This window comes from Electrophorus electricus, chromosome 14 (genome assembly GCF_013358815.1).
Source record: "Electrophorus electricus isolate fEleEle1 chromosome 14, fEleEle1.pri, whole genome shotgun sequence".
NCBI lineage: Eukaryota > Metazoa > Chordata > Actinopteri > Gymnotiformes > Gymnotidae > Electrophorus > Electrophorus electricus.
The window spans coordinates 3,745,810-3,770,298 of record NC_049548.1 but is presented as its reverse complement, the minus strand read 5'-3'; the positions used below and the strand labels follow the sequence as shown (position 1 = coordinate 3,770,298).

Here is a 24,489-nt window from a genome sequence, read left to right as displayed (position 1 = left end):
GAAATAGGAATGCAGACCACCCATCAGTCTTGAAAGATCTGTTTCCATAACCAGTGGTGTTTACGTTGAAGTAAGGAAGCAAATGCACAAATTTGCAATAGGTAGTAGTAGTAGTAAAACAAACAAACATATAAAAGAAACATATGAGCACCGGATTGCCCTCATAACTAACAATGGCCTTTACTGTCACCCAATCGAAAACAGAATCGACAATGGACTGGATTATCGTTGTGTCATAAAATGAGAAGTTCATGGAGAATACACATTTGAACACCATGGACACATCCATAACAGAGTGCATCAGTCAGTCTAATATAAAAATGAAGCAATTCATCTAATAATTCCAGTAATTCCCAAAGAGGGTAACGATTACAAAATGTGTAAATAACCTACGAATAACGCACATTTTGGAATTAAAACCGACACTTTTACTGAACCGGTCAAAAAATGTTATCTGGCAATTCAGATCTAGTTTTATCTGTATTAAAGTGCTCCTAAGACCTACCTGTCAGGCTTAAACGTAAAATGTAATCAAGAAATTAATGTGAAAATAGGTTTTCAATACCTTATGGCTCTTACCGTTGTCAATGCAGGTGGGAGCTGGGGAGAACCCAAGCAGGGCTTTCAGTATTTCCGGAACATCTTTAGACATCTCAAAATAATTCACGTTACAACTGACAAATAGAGAGAAAACGATAACACTTCTTCCAGCGCAAAAATATAGTCAGGTAGTCGTGCACGTAAACTACGAAGTTGCTGAACAAGCCTTGCTTGTTAGTTTATTATCAGAGTCAGCGCATAAGCAATAAATACCATTTTACCCTCTGATGAGACTTATTCTGTGACGTTTGTGCTGGGATTGGTTGTTAAACCTGTCAATACTCGGCATGGCAGCCAGTAGGAATGAAGTCAAGTTATTCTAAGCAAACCCAAAACACGTGGATTCTACTGCTATGAAATTAAGTAATAACTCTCAAAGCATCTAAACTTTTTTTTGTCTCATCAGGAAACAAGTATAGATGATTGCTGTAATATCAGTTATTTGCATGATCAAAAATTGTATCAAAATATTAATTACATAACTGCATTGTGGCGATTTTTAAATGTGGAATAAAACAAATTACCTTTCTGTCGGTGGCTGCAAATTAGATTGTAGCTCATCTGTTACTATGCGCAATCCGTTAACGACTCCATATCCCATTCAGCCCCATCAGTTTCTGAACACAGGACCACCACTGACCAAGTGGGTGATAAGTCTACTAATAAAGCAGTGACAGTCATGGTAGAGGGTGTTGCACTATTAGTTCATCAGGTGTAGTTGTGTTGCAGGTTTTGCATGCGTCACTTTCAGGGCTGGGTTGAGAGTACCCTGTACCCAAAACATCCATCCACCAGTTATAGGATCAAAACCTGACCACCGATGCCTACTCATCTTCACCTGTACATTTACAAGCTGATTCTAATAAACCAGGTGGTATGTGAACAGTGTAAGCTTTCACCAAATGATATTAACAGCAACGTGTCTAATCTGAATTCTATGTACAGAACACGCATGTTTGTGTGAGCACAGCTCATTTACTGCAGACCAATGCATGCACTGATGCTCTGCAAGTACAAAAGTTCCTGCCCTTGATGGGAAAGCAATTTAAAAAGGAGCCTAGACCTCTCCCTTTCAATCTATGGTCATCAAAACCAGATTCAGAGTTCTTAAGAGCCCTTGAGTTTACAGCCTCGGTGTTGAGAACAAGTCTGGATGGTCACCTTGTTTCCTTCAAAGTCTGGTCACATTTTTAAGCAGCATGCAATCCACCGCATAGACTTAAACAATTTTTTTTTAAAACTGTAATGCTAAAGGGTCATATTCCACTAGATGGTACAAGAAAACAAAACACACATTCTAAAACAGTCGGGTTTATTGTTAAACACTCATGATATTTGGTCCACTGTGATCATTATTCACTTCCAACCAGGGAGCAAAAAGGAGAAACAAAACAAACAAATGTAAAAATACAGTACAAAAAGAGGCATCGTTTTCTCTTCTCAAAACCCTGATTTTTTTTTTTTTATCAGTTATCTTAAGCAGTTGAAAAATAACTAATCTTGACAGAAAACAGCATTGTGAGCATTATCAATCTATTATATTTGTGTTTAGTCTTTGCAGGGTGAATATGGAACATCAGGTCAAGATCAACACATCACTCACTCTTGTTGTAGACAGTTTAGATGGTATCAGACACAAAGGTCATCTAACCATGTGCAATCTTTCCTTTGTTTGGGGAAGGGGTCATAGTCCAAGAAAGCCTGTAAGGGTGCATGTTCACATTCAAATGAAGCAAACTCAAGTTGAGAATGACAGGGGTGGGTAATCTGTTTTGACTGGATGATGCGCGCGCGCACGCGCTCGCTCACTCTCTCTCTCTCTCTCTCTCTCTCTCTCTCTCTCTCTCTCTTTAGCCCTTCGAACAGCAGATGAGCAGAGATTCTGACCCTTTGATATGACTGTTTGCAGCCACTATCATGATTGAGACATTACTCTGAGCTACGTCTGTGTCTCTCAGCTTTCTCTGATTGTCTACCTGTGGTCAAGAGGGGAAAATGGTATAAAAACCCATAGCACCACAATTCTGCAGGAAGTTGCCCCGTTCCACAGGAGAATGCTTGAGACAACTAGAGTTGCATGTGCAACGAACATCAGCCTGACTTCAGCAAATAGCCAACAGAGAAACTCTCATAACATCCATCACCTTGCACCTATTACCTTATTCATGTTGTCTAAGTGTGTATATAATTATCATATACTGAAACAGAAAGATTATACATGTTAGGGTATTTATAATTGTATATACGTTTATATTGTATAAGGCGCTATGCAAACAAACAAATATATGTATGCTTAGTATTTCCTCACCATACAGTTGACAATACATGTGCTTGAGGGTGTCTGCACAGAGACAGAAATAGCAAGACACTAATGAAAAGAGGGGAAAAACATGAAATAGCTATGATTTTCAAACCAACAGAAATGATCAATTTTTCCTCATCATAGTTGAGTTCTTGAGGGAGGAGAAAAACAAACAAAAACAAAGCTCTATGCAGATTACAAGAGGACCTCATTTTGAGGTCCTTGTGATACCCATGACTTTGGTACTGTCTGCATAGGAGAAAAGTGTAGTGTGAGATTTAATCCACCTCTCACACAAAAAGGACAAAAGATACATTATTATAACTACCCTCAGAGGCACCAATACAACCAGTGCCAACAATTTAATCAAAGCTCCGAACTGCTTTCCTTCTAATTCACTCTGGACAATACAGTGAGTGAAAAACTAATAACCACCCTAAACCTCAAGCACATGTATTTACACCAACCCCCCTCTCTTAACTGAAAAGGTCAATCAGCATACATAGACTATTCACTGTTAAGTTTTATATTCATACATGGATACATATATTTAAAGAGAGAGTTATACATCGCAATTAACATATACATATATCAATAGAATATAAGAGGAGAGAAATCGCCATAATAGCAATCATTATCATCATCATCATAATAGTAGTAGTAGTAGTAGTAGTAGTAATAATACGATCTCTCAGTGAAGCATACATCTAGGTCATTCCAGAAACCCTTCATTATATCCATTCCTGTAGTCCTCCAGCTCCCTACACCTGAAGCACCCATGAGAAATCTTAAGCCTGCCTCATATGTGAACGTCTGAATTAGGTTTCTCATCGTGCGCAAGGTGTTAATGAGCAGCCAAGGCTTTTAGCTGTAGACTTGGAATCATTTCCTTTTGGGTTGGAGGAAGACTCAAAATTAACATCTCTGGAATGACCCTCACAGGAAAAAAAAGTCACTAGTCATCTAATCAGCAATACAGGTCATATAGCATAGCTCAATAACAAGAGTTTCTATGTAATTAATACAAGGTCTGGTTATATTTAATTAAGCTTAACTGCTAAGTTATCAATAATCATTAGTAGTATACTGATATAGTAAATATGTATGTGTGTATACATTATGTCCACCATAGGTGTGGACAAGGCTTACTAAAATGTAACAAGGTATGCCATGAAGATATATTTTTGGAGGGAATATAATTAATGCTTAGGCACACCACATCATGCTTATTTGCCTGTTTTCCTGCAAGTTCAACTCCATTCAGGCTTCTCACCTGAAAACAGTAGATGTTATAATGGACAACTCTTGTGGATTTAAGAACTCATTTTAGTATACAGCCCTGTGAGTTCTAAGCTTTGATAGCCTCCAGTAACACAGGGTCCATAATTTCCAATCACTTACCCTCCTCAAGTTGCTCAATCAAGCAATCATATTTCTTTTTAGAAATACAAGGACCTTTAACCAGTTTAACTTTTGAACTGCTTAACTCAGACTAGTCCATCTGGAACAGCAGACCATTACCCTAATCACTGTGCAAGGGGAAAAGAAAAAGAAAAAAAAAAACAAAAAAAACACACAAAAAAACCCCTCTCCAGCACTTTCCTTCCTCATGACAAAACACTGTTCCTTTGACAGCTCACTCAGTACAAACTGAACGTTGAAGCAAGTATGCGCACGTAAGACTGGCAGGTGGATTCACACACACACACACACACACACACACACAGTAAACCCACGTTAGTTCTACAAGTTTGAGAAGACAGCCAGAGGGGTAGGGGTGGGATCTGAAGTTATTACATAACTGTGGAGTCAAACACATTCCACATTCATAACATTTGAATTCCTTTTCAATGGCCTTTGCTGGCTATACATTCATTTTTTTATGCCAATATGGCAAGAATACAGAGTGATGTACCACTCATAAAATAATGTGTCGGGGCAATCAGACATGTCTTCCTAAAAAAAAAAGAAAACAAAAAAAACCCCCCACAACTTTTCCCCATCCGATATGGCTGTAATGAAATATGAAAAGCTCAAAAACAAAAAGTTGCCCCAAAAGCACAATAGTTAGTTACTGGGGGAGCATTACAGAATGGGAATCTTTTCTTAATGGAAGCTTGGGCGTGAATTGGATTAGTAATTAAAAATGGCCATAAATTATAAAGGCTGCCAAATTACCAGTCTGCATTTTACTGAATGCAATTGGACATCAATGAAAAGCGTGTATGTTATGGATGTGTTCACCATCACCATGTCAGTCCTACGGTTAGGCTGGTTGCAGTACAAGAGGACACAGGGCTTCCTGGAGTTGCACTGAAGAGAATGGGGGCATACAAACTCACATCAGGAGCAAGGCTGGTTCTCTTTGCTGGAAGCCTCATCCAGGTAGCCACATGGCCTGCTTCTTAATGCTTTGGCTGGAATCACAGATCCCCACTTCCAGACAACCGCCTCCCAGCCTGTCAATCAAAGTCAGCCAGTCTGGTTAGTGCCCCGTTCCTGCAGACTGTTCCATATCATTACGGTAGCAGATATCATTGCCAAGGATATCTATTTAGTATAAAAAACTGAATAAAGGGCAGTTTTCTAAATAAAGGTTAGGTGACAAGAATCATCTCGTCTCAAAAGACATGAGCTAAAGACTGGGGTTAAGTGGGCAAGAACATTAAATCTCTATGCAGTATAACATCCCCATAAATGATGTGCTAATAATTAATTTGAACAAAATACCTTTTCAATTTGCATATTATGAACACATCTGATCAAAATTCTAACTGACAATTGCAAATTTAAAACCCATTTCTTAGCCAGGCACGAACCATTGACTCAGTGTAGTCAGTTGGCATAGTATTCTGTTTTTCATCAGGGGGTGGAGTCATGAGGGTGCCATCTGAACGACGGTTCTGATTGGTCAGTGACAGCCACAATTCATACATCTGTTGCATATCTCTCACTGTAGGATTCAGATGAAAAGTCAGCTTTCAATTTTCAAAATGAAATTCATAACATACACATCCATATTCAACTGAAAGGCAGCCACCAGTATTTGTGAATCCAATAAATTCTCTCTCTTTGCCAAGTTGTGAAACTTGGTCTTGCTGGATTCACTGAAATGCTAAATTATAGACACCAAAATGACAAATGCCACAAAGTAAAATAAAATGTGAAATGATAAGCAATAACGTAAATCTGAGAAGCTTCTCACAACTATTGTTCTTCATGTAGGTCCACACATCTCGCTCTTCCAAACTGTGCGCAAAAGAGCAGTTCCCAATATAGTGGCACTTCTTCTGTTTCATCACATGGACACACATCTACAGAAAAAAAACAAAGTACTGGTAATGACCAAAAGGGAAATTAATCTCCACAATAAGGATTCCTGTAACAACACATGCATTTATTAATCTCTAAGACTCGAGCACTTGCAGACCATTCAGGTTAAAGATTCAGTACAATTTCTTTGGGGGAGGGGGGCAAAAAATGCCATTAATTCTGTGGCTCTGCTGTTCCACTACTGTGGATAAGGAGTTGAATTAGTTGCGTTATGCTCTGAAGAGGAACAGGACTCGGTGCTTACGTCATACTGCTGGGGGTACGTCCGAGAGAAAGGCAGAGGCCGTACTACGACCCACTTTTTCTTCTCAAACGATTTTACCAATAGCACCCGGCGCTCTTTTGTCCAGCTGAAAGGACCAGGGGAGAGAAAATAAAAGATGACAAATGACCCACATTTCAATAAAATAAAGGGTGAAAAAAATTGGAGCGCATTTATCTAACACGTATGTGTGGACTGAGTGACGCAGATTTCACCCAGTACTGTGCAGATACACAGATTACATAAGATTATTACTGTTATATATCTGAAAAGCAGACTAAAGTTATCAAAAGCACCCATGTCAAGTCGCAGCAACAGAAAAGAAACTTTTAACCCCTGGTCATTATTTCTGCCTTACTGCCAGGTAAAAGGACAGCTACAGGTAATGTAACACACAGATTATGCAACACTAGTGCAAGTTCAAAAGTGTTCCAGTTGCAGTGATCTGACCTGTGTTTGGCTTTGGCTGTGCAGTATTTCAGTGCTTTGTCCGGTTCATTGACTTGGCCCTCCCTCCAGCACTGGCCGCACACGAACTTCATCTTCAGGTTGAGCCCGCGGCTCCGGCCACAGCTGCCTCCTCCTGACACTCCGCCCCCAATGCTGTCCCCGCCCCCTCCGACCACCCCTGTGCTTCCGACACCGGAGGTGCTGATGGTGTTGCTGCTACACGTGCTGCTGCTGGTCTGATGAGGCACATGCATGGGCTTTAGGAGACACCGCACGGCAGGCAAAATGAAAAGAGGAAAACAAAACTGCATGAATAAGAACATTAATAATGCAGAGTAGAGAAATATGCCGGTTCTTTCAGCCAACGCGAGGCCTGGCGATATGGCCCTGTACGCTGCTTGAGCGCCTCACCTTCTGCCTTTGTGCATTCTGTTCCAGTCTTTGCCAGTGTCTCTTAGATTCCTGCACCATTTCCTCATGGGTGATACCTAAGGACCAATCAATCAGTCAATAAATATTTTTATTCAGACATGTATTTAAATAACTTTTTAAAAAAAAATTAAAAAGAGGAGAATGGTGTTCAAACTTTCTCTTAGCATCCTGATTATATTTACTTTAATCAATTTATGAGGGTGCGGTCTGTTATTGGGGATGGTTGTGTTTCAGGTGAAATGAACATGACATGACAGAGGATGAATAATGAGCCCCTTTATCTGCCTTCTCGGGTAGCAGAAATCTCTCTGTGGTTAAACTCTGGTTCTATGTTTGATGTCCCCAACAAGACACCCACAGGCAACTACAGCTGTGTCATTTCAGTGCATAACACAATTGAACGGTGACAGGGGAGAGGAACACATCTATTCAGCTTGGCTAATTTACACATCCCTGCCACATGTCAAAACGAAGGGCACTGTGAGGAGGGGACACACATTCAGGCACTAGTGTGGCCTTTGTTTTTGTCCTGATGCCCTTGGCTCACCACTCAGCATTAAATGAGTTACCACAATCTCTGTGCGCCTGTGAGTGTGTATTCTGTGTACCCGTATCCTGCTGCAGCACCCAGCACTTCAGCTCAATGACCGAGTGAGCGAAGGAGCAACTGTCTTCCCGCTGGCAGCCATAGCGTACCTCATGGCGACACACGTCAAACTGGCACAGAGGGTGCAGGGGCCGAATCTTACTGTAGCGCACGTTAGCAGAGCGGACCACGTGCACCAGGCACCTGCCACAATGTGTACAGACACACGCACACACGATAGTGAAACATCACAAGGCTACAGAACACAAAGAAATAAGAGCTCTAACTGAATAACCATGCCACTTCTGTGAGCACAGACCCAAGTAAAGAAGGGATCATTTGAGCAATGACTCACTTATTATCATCAAAAGGATGTCTTGCTGTAAGGTTGGAGCAGACTCCCAGGTTCTCTTTACTGCGCTTGCTTATAATCCGAGGCTTACTGTCAAAGCATTCCTACAGCACGACAAGAACAAAACACGCGGCTTGGCAAGTTAGCTCGAGATAAACAGTCCATAAAGGCAAGTCTAAGCAAATGCATGCAGTGTCGGTGGTGTTGTGGTGTACTACCTCACAGAGGAACATAAACATGCCCATGTGAATCTGTAGTAGGCGGGTGACACTGAGCGCTCTTCTCTCGTTTGTGCCCAGCGGGTCGAACAGGAGCTCTCGACTCAAAGCTCCCTTCCTCTCCTGGGTCCATACATCGATCTCCTCCTGGCAATAGGCAAAAGTGCAGTTTTCCCCGTACTGGCACTCCTGACGTTCCTGCACCTCTGCACAGAGATGAGCAGAGGAGTCAGAGTGCTCGAGCCATACACACAGCAATGGGATAGGTAAAACAAGTCTGAAATGCGCAAGCCAGTTACACCCACGAAAACCAACACTGACTGTTCATTACTAAGGCCTACTGACGGCTAACATACGTGCTGGTCTCATGCGCCTTTTGGCCTGCCAAAGACACCGCACAGCATATTTTACATTCGTTTACACCTTAATGTAGTGACACACAGACCAAATACCTTTGCAAAGCACAAATGCTCCTAGGAAGTTATTGCGGGCAGGGCGAGGTCGTATCCTCTTCCATGTGGTGTCTTCGGATGATTTGAAGCGACAGAGCAGGACATCTCTCTTGCAGCGATGAGCTGCTTCAGGCTGATACTTGTAATCCATGACCCGAGGACCTACACCAGAAAGGATTCTCATTAAAAGCCACATGCATACAGGAAGCTGAATATGAACACATTCTTGGCCACATTGCTACAATGCGTTGCCAGAAGCCTTACCTATGCGGCTGTAGCAGGCATTGCAGGCCTGCCTAAACTCGTGGGTGGCCGCCAGTGGGTTCCGGGACAACAGGGAAAGGTTGGTGGCAGCCAAGCCATTCTGATGGGATCAAAGGTCGAGGGGTTTACAAAGGTTTGCATGCCAAAACAATATCCTCAAAACAATAAAGACCACTCAATCAGCGAGCATCTAAAAAAAAAAAAAAAATCCACCACACTTACTGTATGGATGACACTATGATTTCGCAATCCAGGGATGAAACTGGTAGGGATTCTTCCTGCTGAAAATGTCAAGCAAAAATAGACCCGCTTTTTAGACAGACACCTAACCCCATAGCCTTTTTCCTGTTTGTTTTTAAAAGTATGCATCAGCATGTATTAAATAGAAGTAGCTCTGCAGTTATTTCAGCATGGGACCTGCATCAACCATCGGAATGAAAAAACAAAAAAAAACAAACAGCTGTCATCCTGGGTTACCTGGCAATGTGTACTCAGACAGCGAGTCAAGGCCCTCTGCACCTAGCGAGCCAGCCCGGGCCCTGCCAGCAGAGTCTCCTGCCCCAGAGCTGAAAGGAATCAGAGACTCCAAGGCTCCAGGGGAGCTCTCGTTGTGGCCCAGCGCCGAGAAGGCATCTAGCTGAGTGAGGGGGCTAACAGCGGAGCCAAAGTAAGCGGGGGTGGAGGTGGGCGGCAGACCAGATGGGTAGGAAGCACGCAGACCCACTGCTGTGTTGGGAAGGTTAGTAGGGATGGCACCCTGAACAGGGTTCTGATGGGAAGAAAAGAGCAGATGATATTAAATCAATAATATTTGGTAATGCTCAAATTTATCAGAATAATAAGTGAAGCACAAAAATGATATCAGCAAAACGGATGCGCAGTATATAGCAGAAGACTCTGGAGCTCATGTAGTTAAACTCAAAGGTTAGCTTCATCACGACAGGAGCAGGGAGGCCACCTGTATACTGCCCCAGAACTTTAGAGCGAGAACCTAACGCTTGTTTTCTGGATTATGGACCAAGTTAAATTATACTGCCTTTACTATTTATGTCCTACAATTTAATACAGATCAAAAGTTTACGATTAACTAGACAAGAATAAGTTTGCATGTAGACATGTCTATTTGGCTCATTGCCAATACATATAAAACCATGATAGATTTAGAATGTTGGCCACATTAAAATTACTGCACATCTGAACATTTTGGTGATGAAAACACCAGCTCAGCAGGTCCTGGGCTGCTCTACTACTGATCCTCAGTTCACTCACCACGCTGTCCTCAGCTCCTTTAGGAATGTTTTCCAGCAGACTGTCCAGATCCTCGTTCATTACACATTCACCCATGTGCTCAGACACAGGCACAGAGTACTGCACCCGACCTGCGGGCCCCTGGCTTGGGCTCTCTGGGCTCTCCTGGGGCACTATGGGACCCAGCGATGACATGGGAGGATCATCGCTGACTGGGATTGGGGTGGCCAAAGGAGCAGGGATGCACTGAGCACTGGACAAATCTATAGAGAATCAAAAAACCTAGACTGAGAGAAAAACTCTCAGGAAAGGCAGCAATAACCAATATAGTTACTTAAGGATTGCAAATAGGTACTAAAAATAAACAAACATCAAAGCAACAAGACAATTTTTAGTAGACTAGAAACGAGCAGTACCTGAGCCAATGTCTGTCAAAGAGTCGAGACCATTTGGGGACGTCTTAATAAAAAGGGAAAACATGACAGGTTGGAGTACTGTTACTCAGTGTTTATAATGTCTCATTATTCATGCAATCAGAAGGCAATATTTACCTCCCCCGCAGAAGGAGTAGTTTCACCGTTACTGTCTGGCCTAGATGTTGCAGATTCAACCTTGAGGCATGATAGAATAAAAACCACATGCATATAGACTATAAACATTTTCTGAAATCTCACTGTTTCTCTATTAACCTCATAATTACAGAATGAATGCAGACTACATACCTGCGGGCTGACGTATGCCTTCCGGATTTTCAGGCCAAGTTTGGTGGCAAGATCCTTAGCCAACTCAGTAACTTGTCTGTCCTGTATTGAAAAGATTTTAAAAAAGTTTTTACTGTGAAATGGATGACTTAATACATTAGTATGCTTGGGAGCAAGAGTGATAAAAATATGATACAATTACTTGGCAAAAAAATATTTTTTAGCTTTGCTTTTACATAATAAGTTACTTTTAACAAGCATTCTGTAATGAGTTGAAATCTCTTTTATTAAACATCAGTAGGTGGCCAGTTATCTAGAAATACTCATCACATCTGCAATAAGCTCAGAAAGGTTTATCATGATGTAATTTTGCATGATGATGGCAATCATATTGTCCACCTCTACTGACTACCATTACAAAATGTAAATTGACCATCTATAACGTGAACTTACCACATTTAGCAAACCTCATCAAAATACACAAGATCTTGCTGATATCACCAGTGATTAACATGACTACTGACAGATTATTGACAGGCCAGACACTTCAATTTGTAATTAAAAGCCTCGATAAATGACCAGGATTATGACTTACAGACTTGTGTCCAAACCTTGCTGGTGTACTTACATGAGGGGCTGTGAGCAGACAGCCAGTGCCACACTCGTAGGCCTCTCTTAAACGGCCCAGCTCCCTCAGGCACAGAGCCTTCCTGTAGAGCGCCCTGCGACTGCCCTCAGACACACACAGCGCGCTGTCACAGTCCTGCACGCCCCGCTCATACTCCCCCTGAACAAGTGACCTGAGTTAGCACTGAGGGTGACCACATTCAGTCACAACACACTTTGCATCAACATGAGTCCCTTACAACATGGTCAAAAGCACAAAGAGGCACTGCTGCGTTTTACGGTGATCGTGTGACATGGAAGGTGGCACGAATGCTAAACGACTCAGAGGGAGTGCACTTACAAGGTTGTAGTGTGCAGCTGCTCTGTTAACATAGAGACTCTCCAGGAGTTCTGGAGGAATCACCAACGCTTCAGACTGGGCATAGCGGGCTACGTTCACACCCTCACTGTAGTGCATGGCAGCTTGCCTCCAGTCTCCATCGCGAAACACCGTGTTACCTTCATCCAACAAATTGCACACTAACTGAGTCAAAAATGCCTGCAAAAGAATTGAGGAATCCTGAATAAATAACCAATATTATGTAAAAAAAAAAAAAAGTTTTTCATATATGTACACACCCACACACGTGTGTCACCAGCATGCTGTAAACAGAAAACAACAATGAAAGCTCTAATGAGACACTGACCTCATAACCTTCAGGGTCAGGGAAAGGTAATGATGACCTGTAGCAACAAAGAAAGCTCTTAAAGAACTCAAGTCACCCAAGTTACTTACACGAACGCGTACCTTCGCTAAAGAGGAGGCAAAGGAAACTTACTGAATGAACCCCAGGGCCTTCTCTATCTCTTCCTTGCGCTTCAGTCTCTCAGGATCCATAGCTACAAAATGACAAAAGATTAGCAGCAATGAATCTTTAATCATCAATAATTATGTATGTCAACAAATACAAAAAACATTTCAGAATCCGTGATATCGTCTTAAAATTTAACTTATGACTGACGCGTCTTATTAGTCTAAAAAATACCTTAGCCAGAAAAAAAAGATGAAGCGTCATAGTGAATTACAAATCTGTAACTCTCTATACCAAAATATTATCAAATGAAAACGTAATTACGCAAGCGTGGAAAATAAAAGTGGATCGACTATTTCAGTACTAAGGCCTAACTTTACTGCACATCCCGGCGCTTGCTTAGTGAAACGGCGACGTCAGGTGCTAACTAATGGACTAGTAAGCTAGGTTAGCTCCCCGTGTTAGTTCGGGCTGGTACAAAATCCAAAACCACTATTTATCTTGCTAGTTATTTCGCAAACTCTTTATGTCTCGCTTTTGCCCATTTTAACCTACAAGACATATATGCCACCGAAACTGTCAGTAGACATCTGGAAAAAAATCTTCAACGCGTAAGGTTTCGCTTGATATATTAGCTAACGCTAGCATAGTTAAAAACTAGCACAATTGAACAGCGCTAGCGAGCTAACCGTATAGTTACCTTGCTGGCTAACAGACGTAATGTGTCGTTATGGGTTTGTTTACAGGCAGTGCTGAGCCTTTGGCATAACGGTTTGCAAGCGTGTTTTAAGCACTGCAAATTAGGCGGTAGTGGTCAAATCTATTCCATGATCAGACTATTCCATAAGATTTCTAGAGCGCATGACATGAAACACTCGCTATCGAACTTTAGCTGATATTGAACAGACGCTTCATAGCCAAGACAGTTTGCTACACAGCTAAGATATCTTAACTAACGCCAAAAATCCCGATGCGGGTTCCTCAAAGGCACCACTGTAAATACAGTATTAATTACCTCTCTTGCAAGTCAGAGAAAATAATACGTTGAATATGAATATAGCATATAGAATATATACGCGAAAGTACCTGTGCGACGCTTTGGGGACATTAATGTGGGAGCTAGTTCGCTAAATTGCTAACTATATTAGCCAGCTACTGCTAGGTAGCTTAGCTTATTTTAGCATCTGGTAGACCTCGTCGCTAGCAAATCAATTCAGAATTTTAGGGCCGACATGTACCGCTTGTTAGCGGGTTCCCAATAACATATTTAGCGTGTAATTAATCGGGTAAATATCTTATTTGAGTCAATAAACTAAAATATTGCATGTTGAAAGCTAGCTAGCTAACGTTAACTTGCTGTGTTTAATTAAAATAGTGGCTTGTTTTGTGCACGTTCGCTCACCCACCTAGGGCAAATCTTTATCGCTTCCACAGTCTGTTTTAGACACCTGTAAATTCCATGCAACGAGAAACCGCAAATAAATCGCGTGATTTGTTTTTAGTCTTCTAAAATCATGCTTTCAAAGTATCCCTTGCCCAAATTAAGGTTGTTCAATCTGGACAGAACATGTGATACTTCCCAGATTTCTATAAGTTGCGCTCAAGTTTAATCGGGCCACTGCATGTTCGCTGCAAGGTCCTAAAGGTAGACGCATTACATTTCTAAAATACACGCTGCTTATTACCCAGTAGAGGGCAATATAAAACTATTGCAATACGTTACAACGAGGTAAATGAAAGTTGGCCTGTAAAATTACCCGTAAAGCCATTTATATCCTATGATAAATGATTGACAGGCTTGACGCTTGTTCAGAAAGTTTAAAATGTCCTGAATGCCTGAAAGCTATCTCATTTTTAAATTCCTTCCTGCAGCTATCGCCATTCAGACCTCTTAAATCTTAACGGGATAGTAATCTTCTTCCATGTAATATAAACATTAGTAATAGTTATCGATAACATTAATAGTGAAAGTAAATTAAATTAAAGTAAAGTCTTTAGTGAACTTTAATAATTTAAATTAATTTCGTGAAAATTAGGTTGTTTTACATTAATATATAAAACATAACTACTACCATTCTCAGGTATTTCATCATGTGGTTGATAACCTTATCCTTTAACTTAACGATTAAACTATTTATCGTACAGAATCGAATATTAAGGACTTTTATCTAATGCAGTGGCATGTCCGCTGTTGCTAAGCACCTCCGGAAGTAGCCAGATGTTTACAAATCCGTAGACACTTAAGGGTAAGCTATCATTGCTGTGCGAATGAGTAAAACACGCAAATTTAATAGCTATATCTGTGAGATGTTAATAATTGTCTAAACTATTCCTTTAGAAAATTGTCATAAAACGCAATCAACCCATTACTCATGTAGTCCTAGGACAGGTGTTGTTAGTTTGTTCTCGAGGGATTCATTTGCCTTAACTAACTAGCTAGCTAGAAGTGTAACGTTAGTAAGCGTTAATAGGTACGATAGCTAGCCGAGCTAGTTCAAAGCTAGTCAACGTTATATAACGTTACCTGGCTAGGGTTCAACTGTCTTGGAAGTAATGTTAGTCTTTACCATCTGCAAAGTTAACGATCGGGTTTACAAGTTTAGTTGTTGCTAGCTAATTTGCTAACATCGTAGCTAGCTAAGGATGGCAATGTTTCAAATCTTTCAAATATAGCTAAGGTTTAACTTAAATGTTTATGTTATTTCTACGGCTGTATTATGCCGATGCAACTTATTTTTTAATTGGGTAACATTAATACTGGATTGCACTCAACTAAGACAATATATAGGTGAATTGATTATAGCTAATGTATGAGGATTGTGGAGTAGGAAAGGACCGTGGATAGATCGCTAAAAGTCCTGTGTCGCGTAGCCTAGTGTGCAGTCACAACTTGGATGAAATGTGAGTTGTTTTTTCTTTAGTCTTTCTTGCAGCACGTTTCTACGTGTACCTCAGAATGCCCCTTTTTGGCAATACGTTCAGCCCCAAGAAGACGCCACCTCGGAAATCCGCATCTCTCTCTAACCTCCATACAGTAAATGTTGAATCTCTGTCAATGCAACTATATTAACATGAGAATCTTGCAAAGAGTTAGATAATTTGGATGGATGGATGGATGGATGGATATATATATATATATATATATATATATATATATATATATATATATATATATATATATAAATGTGGTTTATAGAAGTCATAAAATGTTGCATTTGTTTTTGAACAGTTGGATCGGTCCACTAGGGAGGTGGAATTAGGTCTGGAGTATGGAGCCCCTGTAATGAATATTGGTGGTCAGAGCTTGAAATTTGAAGATGGACAATGGATTACAGGTAATGGACTGTCAACTGAATAATACAAGTTCAATATTCCATTACTTTGTCCACTGTGCTGTGTTTTTTTTTTTTGGGGGGGGGGGGTTGTTCCCAAGTTGGCTTTTTTTTTTATATTGTGGTATAGTCCAAATGTGATTTTGTCACTTACAGAGTCAGGAGGTACTGTGTCAAACAAGGAGGTACAGAAATTGAAGAAGAGGAATCTGCAGTTGGAAGAAGAAAATAATCTTCTAAAGCTTAAAATTGATATTCTCTTAGATATGGTCAGTTGTTATCACGGTTTAATCTGACTTGCTGTTCAGTTAAAAGCCATAGCTAATTTAAAGTTATTTTCCCTGGAATGTTACACATAGAACTTGTGTTAACCCCCCGACCCCCCCCCCCCCCAAGTGGCTTTTTGGACGATGTGAATATTAAAACTAATTTAAAACAAAATTTGTTACGTTGCAGAGCTAATCTCCTGTGAGTTTAACCATGTTCAAATGCAAGTCACAGTAAATATGTATTATATATTTGAATCATATTATCTGTTATTATAAACTTTTACAAGCCTATTTTTAATCCCCTTTGATCTCACTTAGCTGTCGGAAACCACAGCAGAGTCACATGTAATGCAAAAGGAATTGGAGGACATGAAGAATCATTACAAACGAAAAAAGTGACGGGAAGAATAAAAACGGGACTTTCATTATGAACATTGCATGGAAGTTTATAGGTTGTTCCTAGAAATTATTTGTTGTACTATTCAAATATCATGGATATTTTAGAAGTAGTGATATAAAAGATTTTTTTTGGAAGACTTTGTTGTATAGCTGGATGCTTGTCTGTGTTCATATCAGATATGCCGATGTGGAACCTGAGTAAAGTGTTATTTTGGTGACAATCTGAACACAGCATTATTTTCTTATTTGTTTTTTTGCTTTTCTTTTGTGATATTTGACAATTTACAAAGATTTGATTAGATTTTTTAAATGATTTGAATGTCTTTATTTGTTGCAGTTACAGTGGCTAATGGTATTTTTAACTTGTTTTTTCTCCTAATGCATATTATCTTTAAATCAACAGCCACCTTGCATCTATTGAGGGTTATTTGGTTATTTTAGTCTTTTACACATAGGCCCAGAATGTGAAATATGGATATTTATATGCAGTCAGTTCTTTGACTTTTGTCTCACTGTTTGCTCATTATTATTGTGTGTTTGTTTTATTATTGATGTCATTAATTCTAGATGTGAAATAATGCATTAACATGATAGTGCTGCAATGTATGAAAACCTAATGGGGGAAAAACAGTTCTCAGTTCAGTTTAGGAAGACCAAATGAAATACCTGTGTGAGCATAGGTTTTGTCCGTGTCACAATATGAACAAGAAACCACGGAGATGCATGTACAGGCCAGTTGGAGTACTGCCATCATGATATTAACACATACACAGAATACCTGTGTGCTGATATAATAATACATACGATTATTTAGGAACAGTGATCTAATTAATATGTTTGGTTTTTTTCACATTTGATTAAGTGCTATGTCCCTGTGGTCCTAGGAAGTTGTTCATGTCAGTTATCCCAAAGTCTCACTGTGCTTTGAAGTACTTACATATGGGTTCAAATCACCAGAGAACAAACACCCTTATTCTCTGGCTTAAGAAAATATCATTTAGATTGTGTGTGTGCTTTTAAGAGGATTTTCATATACGGCATGAGGCACATATCACTATAATAAGTTTGAATCAATAATTGAAGGGTTGCTTGGTTTGCTGTTTTCTTGCTAAATTCTTAACAATAGACATTCTTCTATTGTTATGTGAAAGTTTGATACAAGTTCTTTCTAATTTATTCACTATTTAAACCCCTGAAAGTGTAGGTGTTTTTATTTCAACATTTGTCTTACAAACATCTGCCTCACAAAAACAAAAATCTATTTTAATGTCACCCATATAAAGAATCTAGATGTGATATTATTCAATTTTAATAGCCAAATCCAGTAACTTATTACTTTTGCAATTTCATAAATGTATAAAAGATGTGCTATATTTTGATTATGTGTTCTGGGAAAGCTGTGTAGGTCAGACCTCTGTACATACTGAACCCATGTCCAGTAAATATGATCTTTTTAAGGGATTGAAGATTACTAAGTGGCAGTTTGTTGGCAGGGAGGTACACTGAAGCAGAGGGTTGTCTCAGATGGGGGTCAGAGAAGGAGGGGAAGAATGACGGCCTGGGGGCACCTACGACTTTTAGATTCCACTGTTTTATGCTTAATCATCGACCAGTTCTGTAATTTGACAAATGAGCCATAGTTCTTTGAACTATGTTCATAGTTATTTTGTATGGAAGCCTTCTGCATCTGGAAACAGGTGCCAAATTAATAATCAGCAGGCATTTTCTGAAAGGCTTCTGACTTTTCCTCATCTGACAGGTACTGTAAGATGCCTCTGCATGAATACGTACCATTTTTATTTTAAATGAAAATGCTTTTCTATATTAAATATTTACCAGATTTAACACAACTGTGTCAATCATGTTAACAGGAAATTATGTTAGACTTATTCTAGTTTAAGTGCAAAATTGTGATACAAATATAAACTGATTTTCCTTGGATGATAATCTATAACCCAATTTTAGACATAGTGAATCTTACATTGGTAATACACTACTGCAAATGTGACACTCATTAGAGTGAAATGGCAATATTGAATGAATTAAATAAAACAACAAACGCACACAAGGATCTATTGCTAAAAAGGGCTATAAAGACAAATAACGCAGTCTGCATTTTCCTTTTCACCAGCCATATTGTGAAATCCATATTTTAAGATACTATACATTTCCTCTAATTATGCCCAGGTCTATACACATATAGATCTGCAATTCTTTTCATACCAGCATTAGTCTGTTAACGTCCTACGTAGATTTGCTATGCTCAGTTTGCACTGTCAGACACTATCAAGAACACATGTGCTGCAGAGATCTCTAACTTTATTTACACAAACCATTCCGTTAAGCAAGTGTTTTTGTATTTAAAGTAAAAGACCACTGGCAGTGGCAGGAACATCTTCCACAGGTATCACTTTGGCTTGAGGGACCACGGAGGTGAGTGGAGTAGGGAAAGACAGAGTGAGTCCACCAGATGGAGGCTGGGACTGGTTGCTTGGTGGTTTTGTTATCACTGGCTTCTCCTATGCGTTCCCAGAAGCCAACAGTGTGTACTTCAAGGAAATTATGTGTATTTCAGCTGTGACTACAGGGACACGGTCTAGACCCCCTCCATCATACTGGCCATGCTCTATGGTTCAAGTAAAACTAACAGGGTTTAGTGCACTCAGGTCCAATTTTCAGTATCATTGTGAACTGATTTGGCTGTCTCCCAGTGATGCTATTTGGTGGGTTGCTGGCTTCTGCAGCATGTTTGGGGCCTCTTTTACCACTAACATCATACGGCTTCATCTCACTGCTGGGGGCGTCTGTTTCAGGCATCAGAATGATCTCTTTTGATAACGTGTACGCCATCTTTGTGAGCAATAACAATTTGTTTATATTTTTCATTTCTGATTATACAAAGTTATAACCTAAAATATATATTTGTTCAACATGCTGTGTGAAAGCTGTACAGATGCTGAATACCTGGTGCAGGTTTATTTAGAGTCAGATAAAAGCAGATATGTTAAGAGTCTGGTGGGTCCAAAGAACTGAGTTGAAAAACATTCATTTAGTCCAAGAATTAATCTGGCTTTGGGAAACCATTCTCTTATGTTTGACAAATACAAATAAATATGACATAGACATCCCTTATATATTTATCAACTCTGCAAAATATCAAGTATATGCTCTATAAAAATAAAATTTTAAAAAGGCTAAATAGGCTAAAATAAATAAACCATAATTATACTTCATAATTAACCTAGGGCGGTGTTCATTCTTTTTGTAAAAATAGTCCACACACTACCAGAAAAGAGAATCCAGCAGAGGTTTTGTTCAATTTTATTACATTAGTAATTTTTGATGTCAGCCAGTGAAACAAGGGCAAATGTTTCAGCTTTGAAGCTATCGTTAGTACTCAACTACTTTTCTTTCTTTCTTTTGTTACATTACAAAATACTTTTGATGTCTTTTCCCCTCTTTTCAGTAGCACAAAGAGGAATGCACCAGTGCAACCAAGCAACCAGCCAGAAACATTTTAAGGACCTTGACTTACTGAGGCAAGGCGCGTACAATGAGGTCACGTGTTCGCTAACGTCAGTTCAACGCCGATGTTTATTGGCTTAAATCAGAGCTTATAATTTAAACTCATTGCGATTGGCTGAGGTTTGCGTCACCGTTTTCAGGAACGTCACGTCTCAGGAAGCGGCAACATTGTTCCTCTAACAGACCCAGATCTTAAGGCCCTTGCTCTTTAAAATAATAATAATAATAATAATAAGGCTTCGTAAAAAAATATATCTATTAATTCCCGACGATTAACAATTGTACTTTAGTCCGCGGAATCTCCCCAGAGTTTTCAAACTATAATTACCATGCCCAGAGGAGGTAAGGAGATAACATGTGGGTCCATGTTAGCCTGATGTCTAGGCGCTTAGCTGTATCAAACGTGTAGCTAATCGAGATATTTATCCAACCTGTCAGACGAATAGTAAAGATTTGCTTTTTCGTCGATTAGTAATCAGCTAGAAAGCCACCGTTAATAAAATTCTGTACATTTAGCAGCTCGCAATTTGGCTAACATGGCTAGCTAATGGATCAGGAACGTTAGCTATCTAGGCCACCATGCGCGCGGCTGCCGGTCAGCCACGTCTGTCTTTATTCTGGAATCGCACCGTAGTTTGTTTTATCTATCTGTATCTGTTTTATTATAATTTTTCCTAACGTCAAAATTCAGAAATGCGTTTCTGTTTTAATGAGTTTCTAAAGGTGTTTGAGTTATAAAGGTTACAATTAGTTAAGGCATTTCTTTTAATTTTCTACGTTCACTGTTTGGCGTGTTCTTAGGTAAAAAAGGCCACAAAGGCCGTGGCAAACAATTCAGCAATCCCGAGGAAATTGACCGACAGATGCGAGCACAGAGGGAAATGGTCAGTGTCAGTCTGTTTAATGCTTTTGGCCGTTCATCTGCCCCAAAGTTTGCTTGAGTCTAAAGTGTACTAAAAAGGCTTTCTTAGTTTGACTTGTTTTAAATCTCCCAGGTGTTCAAGCATAATCATTTTGTTTGTAGGAAGAAAACGGTGATGCTGAACACGAAAGTTTGTCAGAATCAGAAGAGGAAAGTAGCAGTGAAGATGAACACGTAAGTGCTACTTATGAGGCTTTTGTTGTTATTTTTGAGTAGAGCACCCGCTTCTTGTACATTGGTAAGTGCTGATGATCAGGCTGCATTGTTTTAAAACCTGTGTATCCTATCAGAGTCAAAGAAGGAATGGTGTGGAAGGATTGATTGAAATTGAGAATCCTAACCGCATTTCCCAGAAGAGCAAGAAAGCTTCTGAAGTAGATGTTGAAGCACCAAAGGAGCTCTCGCGCAGAGAGAGGTACCAAGCAAATGGCTGTAGGGCAAACTTAAAATTTTAACTGGGTGTAAACTGGACTTTGAATGTCTTCACGTTCAATCAGTTTTAATCCTGCCGTAAAACGTTAATGTTTTGGCGGCAGGGAGGAGATTGAGAAGCAGAAGGCCAAGGAGCGCTACATGAAGCTGCATCTAGAAGGAAAAACGGAGCAGGCCAGGGCTGACCTTGCCAGACTGGCTATCATTAAAAAACAGCGAGAAGAGGCAGCAAAGAAAAGAGAAGAACTGAGAAAAGGTGACTTAACTGCCTTTTCCTTTTTGAGAATTCTGTTGGTTTGTACCGCACGAGTCTGTTGACTTTGTTAGTATATTTAGTCTAAATCTTTTCTAAATACACATCCTTAAAGCACTATTAGCTAATCGTTATTTTATGATCGATTGTGCACATTGTACTAACATTTTCTCTCATAGAAACAGTGCTAACAAACTTTCTGTTGTAGAATTAGAATATGTTGGGGAGGAAGAACTCTTATGCTGTAGTCTAAAACATTGCCATTTATTGAATCCTGATACTGGGATATCTTTCTAATGTATATCCCTTATTTTTTTTGTGAATCTGTTATAGAAAAAGAAGCCCAGGAGGCCAAGTCCAAACGTTAGCCTGTTCCCCACCCCTGAAGACCGGGCTGGCGGGGAGGGAAGGAATGAAATTAAATAGGGAAACAGTTCAGGGGTGTCCAGACACACTGTCCATTCATTCTTTCACCCCAGAGGGACAGGACAGAGGTTTGGACAGAGTCGGACAGAAGTGGGGGTCAAAGGCAGGAGCCTGTTGGTTTGTGGTTGGGCCCTGAGACGGGGAGTAATCAGCAACACCGTGGCATGCTTGTGCCTCAGCCCTCACCCCCCACCCCCCACGCCCCACCCCACCCCCCACCCCCCGTCACCTCCCCTGTGCTCTGATCCTAAAGCTGCTTTGCTCTTAAATTTGCTCTTTTGATATGTTTTAATATACCTTTGGTTGGGATGATGTCCAAGAGTTGCGCAGGATAGTATTGTTACTGACCTCTCCAGGTGTGGAGTGGGGTAGAGTAGTGAAAGGAGAAACACTAGCAAGCCTGTAGCGCCTGTAGAACTCCAATCAGCTTCTGTTCTGTCCTGTGCCAGCTGTTTTTGGAAGGCTTTTTTTTTTTTTTTTTTTTTTTTTTTTTTTTTTTTTTTTTTTTTTTTTTTTTTTTTTTTTCCCCCCCCTCAAATGAATAAGCTGCATATAAGCAGAGACCTTTCAATTAATCTGCCATGATATTATTATTATTATTTTTTTTTTAAATAATTTCTCATTTCCAAGATGCATCAAGGCTTTCATGATAATTCAAAGAAGGTTATAATTGTATGTGGGTATCCTTTTGACATGTAAACAATCTGTTTAAGTTTTGAAGGGGAGCTAAGCAGTACTTATAAGCAACTGACTCATAATGTTGATGGTATACACAACATTTATATCTTCAATACAGAACAGAGTTTACTTAACAATTATCTTGTGCACTTGCTTTTTTTTTTCTGGAAATTGCTTTTTCTGTTTTTATTTAAACTGTTCACGTTCAACATGGACATGTCACATGTATAAGTATTGGTATGCTTCAGGCTGTAGGTGGGACCTGAATTGCCTTGAACGTTCAGGAAAGCAATATTACATGGCGGCAGGTGATGCAAGATTCAGCTCCATTCTTAAACGTATATATTTACAAAAGTGTTTTGAATATTTGTAAAGTGTTCAGCATTTAAAAAAGTACTCACAATATGAGGTATTGATGGGAAGAGTAATATTCATTTTTGTCTACCCTAAACTCACATGTTGTATAGAAATAAATTCGTTAGTATGTTGATTTCTGTCCATATAGTTTTGTAAAAAAAAAATTGATTGTTGTGCACTGTATAGTCGCAGAAGCCTTGAGCTGGGACTAAATGACTTGTGTGCACTAGAGCGCTCCTGAAACTGACAACATAATATAACTGAATATAGTATTACATTGATAAAATATTTTAATAAAACTTCAGCCAGGAGTTGTTACAGCTTTAAAGCTTATTCAGTTATTCAGTTTCCTAAATCTACTCTTTTAACCACTGATTGGCAATGGTCTGAATGCGCAGAGAGTGTGAGCACCCCCTTTGAAATTTGTTCTAGTGTTTAGTCTGAATAACTATTGGCTCAAAAAATGTAGACATTCGTAGTTATTGAATTTGCATGTCAGCCACATTCTATTCTAACAACGGCATGAAATCAAGTATAAAGCCATATAATCTCCAGACACAAACTGCTAGAATTAACCATATTTGCCACATATCAGTTTTCTTGAAGTCTCTGCTTTGGTCAATTAATCCTGGTTTATGGTAAGTGCAATTGTTGGGAAATGTGCATAAATAGGAGCGACTGCATTTCAGCCAGGAAGCAACAGATCTCACAAACTCAGTTTGGGTCTGCAAGCTGCTTATGGAATTGCCTAACCACTGTGGCAACATTCACTAGAAAGTTCCAAATTATTTCTGGAAGCAACATCAGCGTAGGAACTCCATGTCAGTAGTTTTGTAAAATGGGTTTCGATGGCTAACAAGCCTAGGATCATTATGCACAATGCTGAGCATTGGCTGGAGTGGCATAAAGCAGGCTGGACTGTGGCAGCAGAAACCTGTTTTCTGGAGTGATGAATAACTGGCTTTGGGAGATGCCAAGAGAGCACTACCTGCCAGAATGCGTACAATAAAGTTTCATGGATAATGATCTGGCACTGTCTTTCAGGGTTTGGCTAGGCCCCTTGGTTTCAGATACAGCATATAAAGACATTTTAGACGGTTATATGCTTCCAACTTTGTGCCAACAGTTTGATCAAACACTCGTGTGCCCCAGTGCAAAAAGCAAGTTCCATAAAGACATGGTTGATGAGTTTGGTATGGAGGATGTTCAGGGCCTGCACGGAGCCCTGCCCTCCATTCCATCACATACTTTTGGGATTAAATTGGAACATCGATTGTG

At 39.8% G+C, this 24,489-nt stretch overlaps 3 protein-coding genes across 5 annotated transcripts; 2 read left to right on the top strand and 1 right to left on the bottom strand.

The window, feature by feature from the left end:
- Positions 1–1,895: 1,895 nt before the first annotated feature.
- Positions 1,896–14,258, bottom strand: zc3h7bb (zinc finger CCCH-type containing 7Bb). Of its 2 annotated transcripts, none has more exons than XM_027006012.2 (22): positions 14,025–14,258; positions 12,646–12,706; positions 12,514–12,550; positions 12,168–12,365; positions 11,829–11,987; positions 11,222–11,302; positions 11,051–11,110; positions 10,916–10,958; positions 10,521–10,762; positions 9,729–10,020; positions 9,474–9,532; positions 9,252–9,351; positions 8,988–9,149; positions 8,536–8,741; positions 8,321–8,421; positions 7,988–8,169; positions 7,359–7,435; positions 6,948–7,183; positions 6,480–6,585; positions 6,108–6,216; positions 5,722–5,855; positions 1,896–5,361 (listed from the first exon to the last, which is right to left on the bottom strand). In XM_027006012.2, the coding sequence occupies exons 2-22, from the start codon at positions 12,702–12,704 to the stop codon at positions 5,326–5,328; spliced, it is 2,679 nt and encodes an 892-aa protein (XP_026861813.2). In that variant the 5' UTR covers positions 12,705–12,706; positions 14,025–14,258; the 3' UTR covers positions 1,896–5,325. The 2 variants fall into 2 exon arrangements, with proteins under 2 accessions (XP_026861813.2, XP_026861812.2); XM_027006011.2 differs by having other exon boundaries at positions 6,948–7,204; positions 14,025–14,257.
- Positions 14,259–14,740: 482 nt separating this feature from the next.
- cby1 (chibby homolog 1 (Drosophila)) lies at positions 14,741–17,435 on the top strand. Of its 2 annotated transcripts, XM_027005962.2 has the most exons (5): positions 14,741–14,864; positions 15,540–15,652; positions 15,848–15,953; positions 16,107–16,219; positions 16,538–17,435. In XM_027005962.2, the coding sequence occupies exons 2-5, from the start codon at positions 15,575–15,577 to the stop codon at positions 16,616–16,618; spliced, it is 378 nt and encodes a 125-aa protein (XP_026861763.2). In that variant the 5' UTR covers positions 14,741–14,864; positions 15,540–15,574; the 3' UTR covers positions 16,619–17,435. The 2 variants fall into 2 exon arrangements, with proteins under 2 accessions (XP_026861763.2, XP_026861762.2); XM_027005961.2 differs by having other exon boundaries at positions 14,818–15,652.
- A 2,854-nt stretch (positions 17,436–20,289) lies between these two features.
- Positions 20,290–22,393, top strand: pdap1a (pdgfa associated protein 1a). The gene is made up of 6 exons (XM_027006080.2): positions 20,290–20,485; positions 20,945–21,027; positions 21,168–21,239; positions 21,356–21,480; positions 21,602–21,753; positions 22,084–22,393. The coding sequence occupies exons 1-6, from the start codon at positions 20,473–20,475 to the stop codon at positions 22,116–22,118; spliced, it is 480 nt and encodes a 159-aa protein (XP_026861881.1). The 5' UTR covers positions 20,290–20,472; the 3' UTR covers positions 22,119–22,393.
- The last annotated feature ends 2,096 nt before the right edge of the window (positions 22,394–24,489 follow it).

Excerpts from the sequence above, each read along its gene's own strand:
- zc3h7bb (XM_027006011.2), bottom strand. The coding sequence starts at position 12,704 with ATGGATCCTGAGAGACTGAAGCGCAAGGAAGAGATAGAGAAGGCCCTG. Across the intron at positions 9,352-9,473 it reads ATCATAGTGTCATCCATACA|AATGGCTTGGCTGCCACCAA; the intron begins GTAAGTGTGGTG and ends TGATCCCATCAG. Across the intron at positions 6,217-6,479 it reads CGTACCCCCAGCAGTATGAC|ATGTGTGTCCATGTGATGAA; the intron begins GTAAGCACCGAG and ends TTTTTTCTGTAG.
- cby1 (XM_027005962.2), top strand. The coding sequence starts at position 15,575 with ATGCCCCTTTTTGGCAATACGTTCAGCCCCAAGAAGACGCCACCTCGG. Across the intron at positions 15,653-15,847 it reads CTCTCTCTAACCTCCATACA|TTGGATCGGTCCACTAGGGA; the intron begins GTAAATGTTGAA and ends GTTTTTGAACAG. Across the intron at positions 16,220-16,537 it reads TTGATATTCTCTTAGATATG|CTGTCGGAAACCACAGCAGA; the intron begins GTCAGTTGTTAT and ends GATCTCACTTAG.
- pdap1a (XM_027006080.2), top strand. Across the intron at positions 21,240-21,355 it reads GTAGCAGTGAAGATGAACAC|AGTCAAAGAAGGAATGGTGT; the intron begins GTAAGTGCTACT and ends GTATCCTATCAG. Across the intron at positions 21,481-21,601 it reads GAGCTCTCGCGCAGAGAGAG|GGAGGAGATTGAGAAGCAGA; the intron begins GTACCAAGCAAA and ends TTTTGGCGGCAG.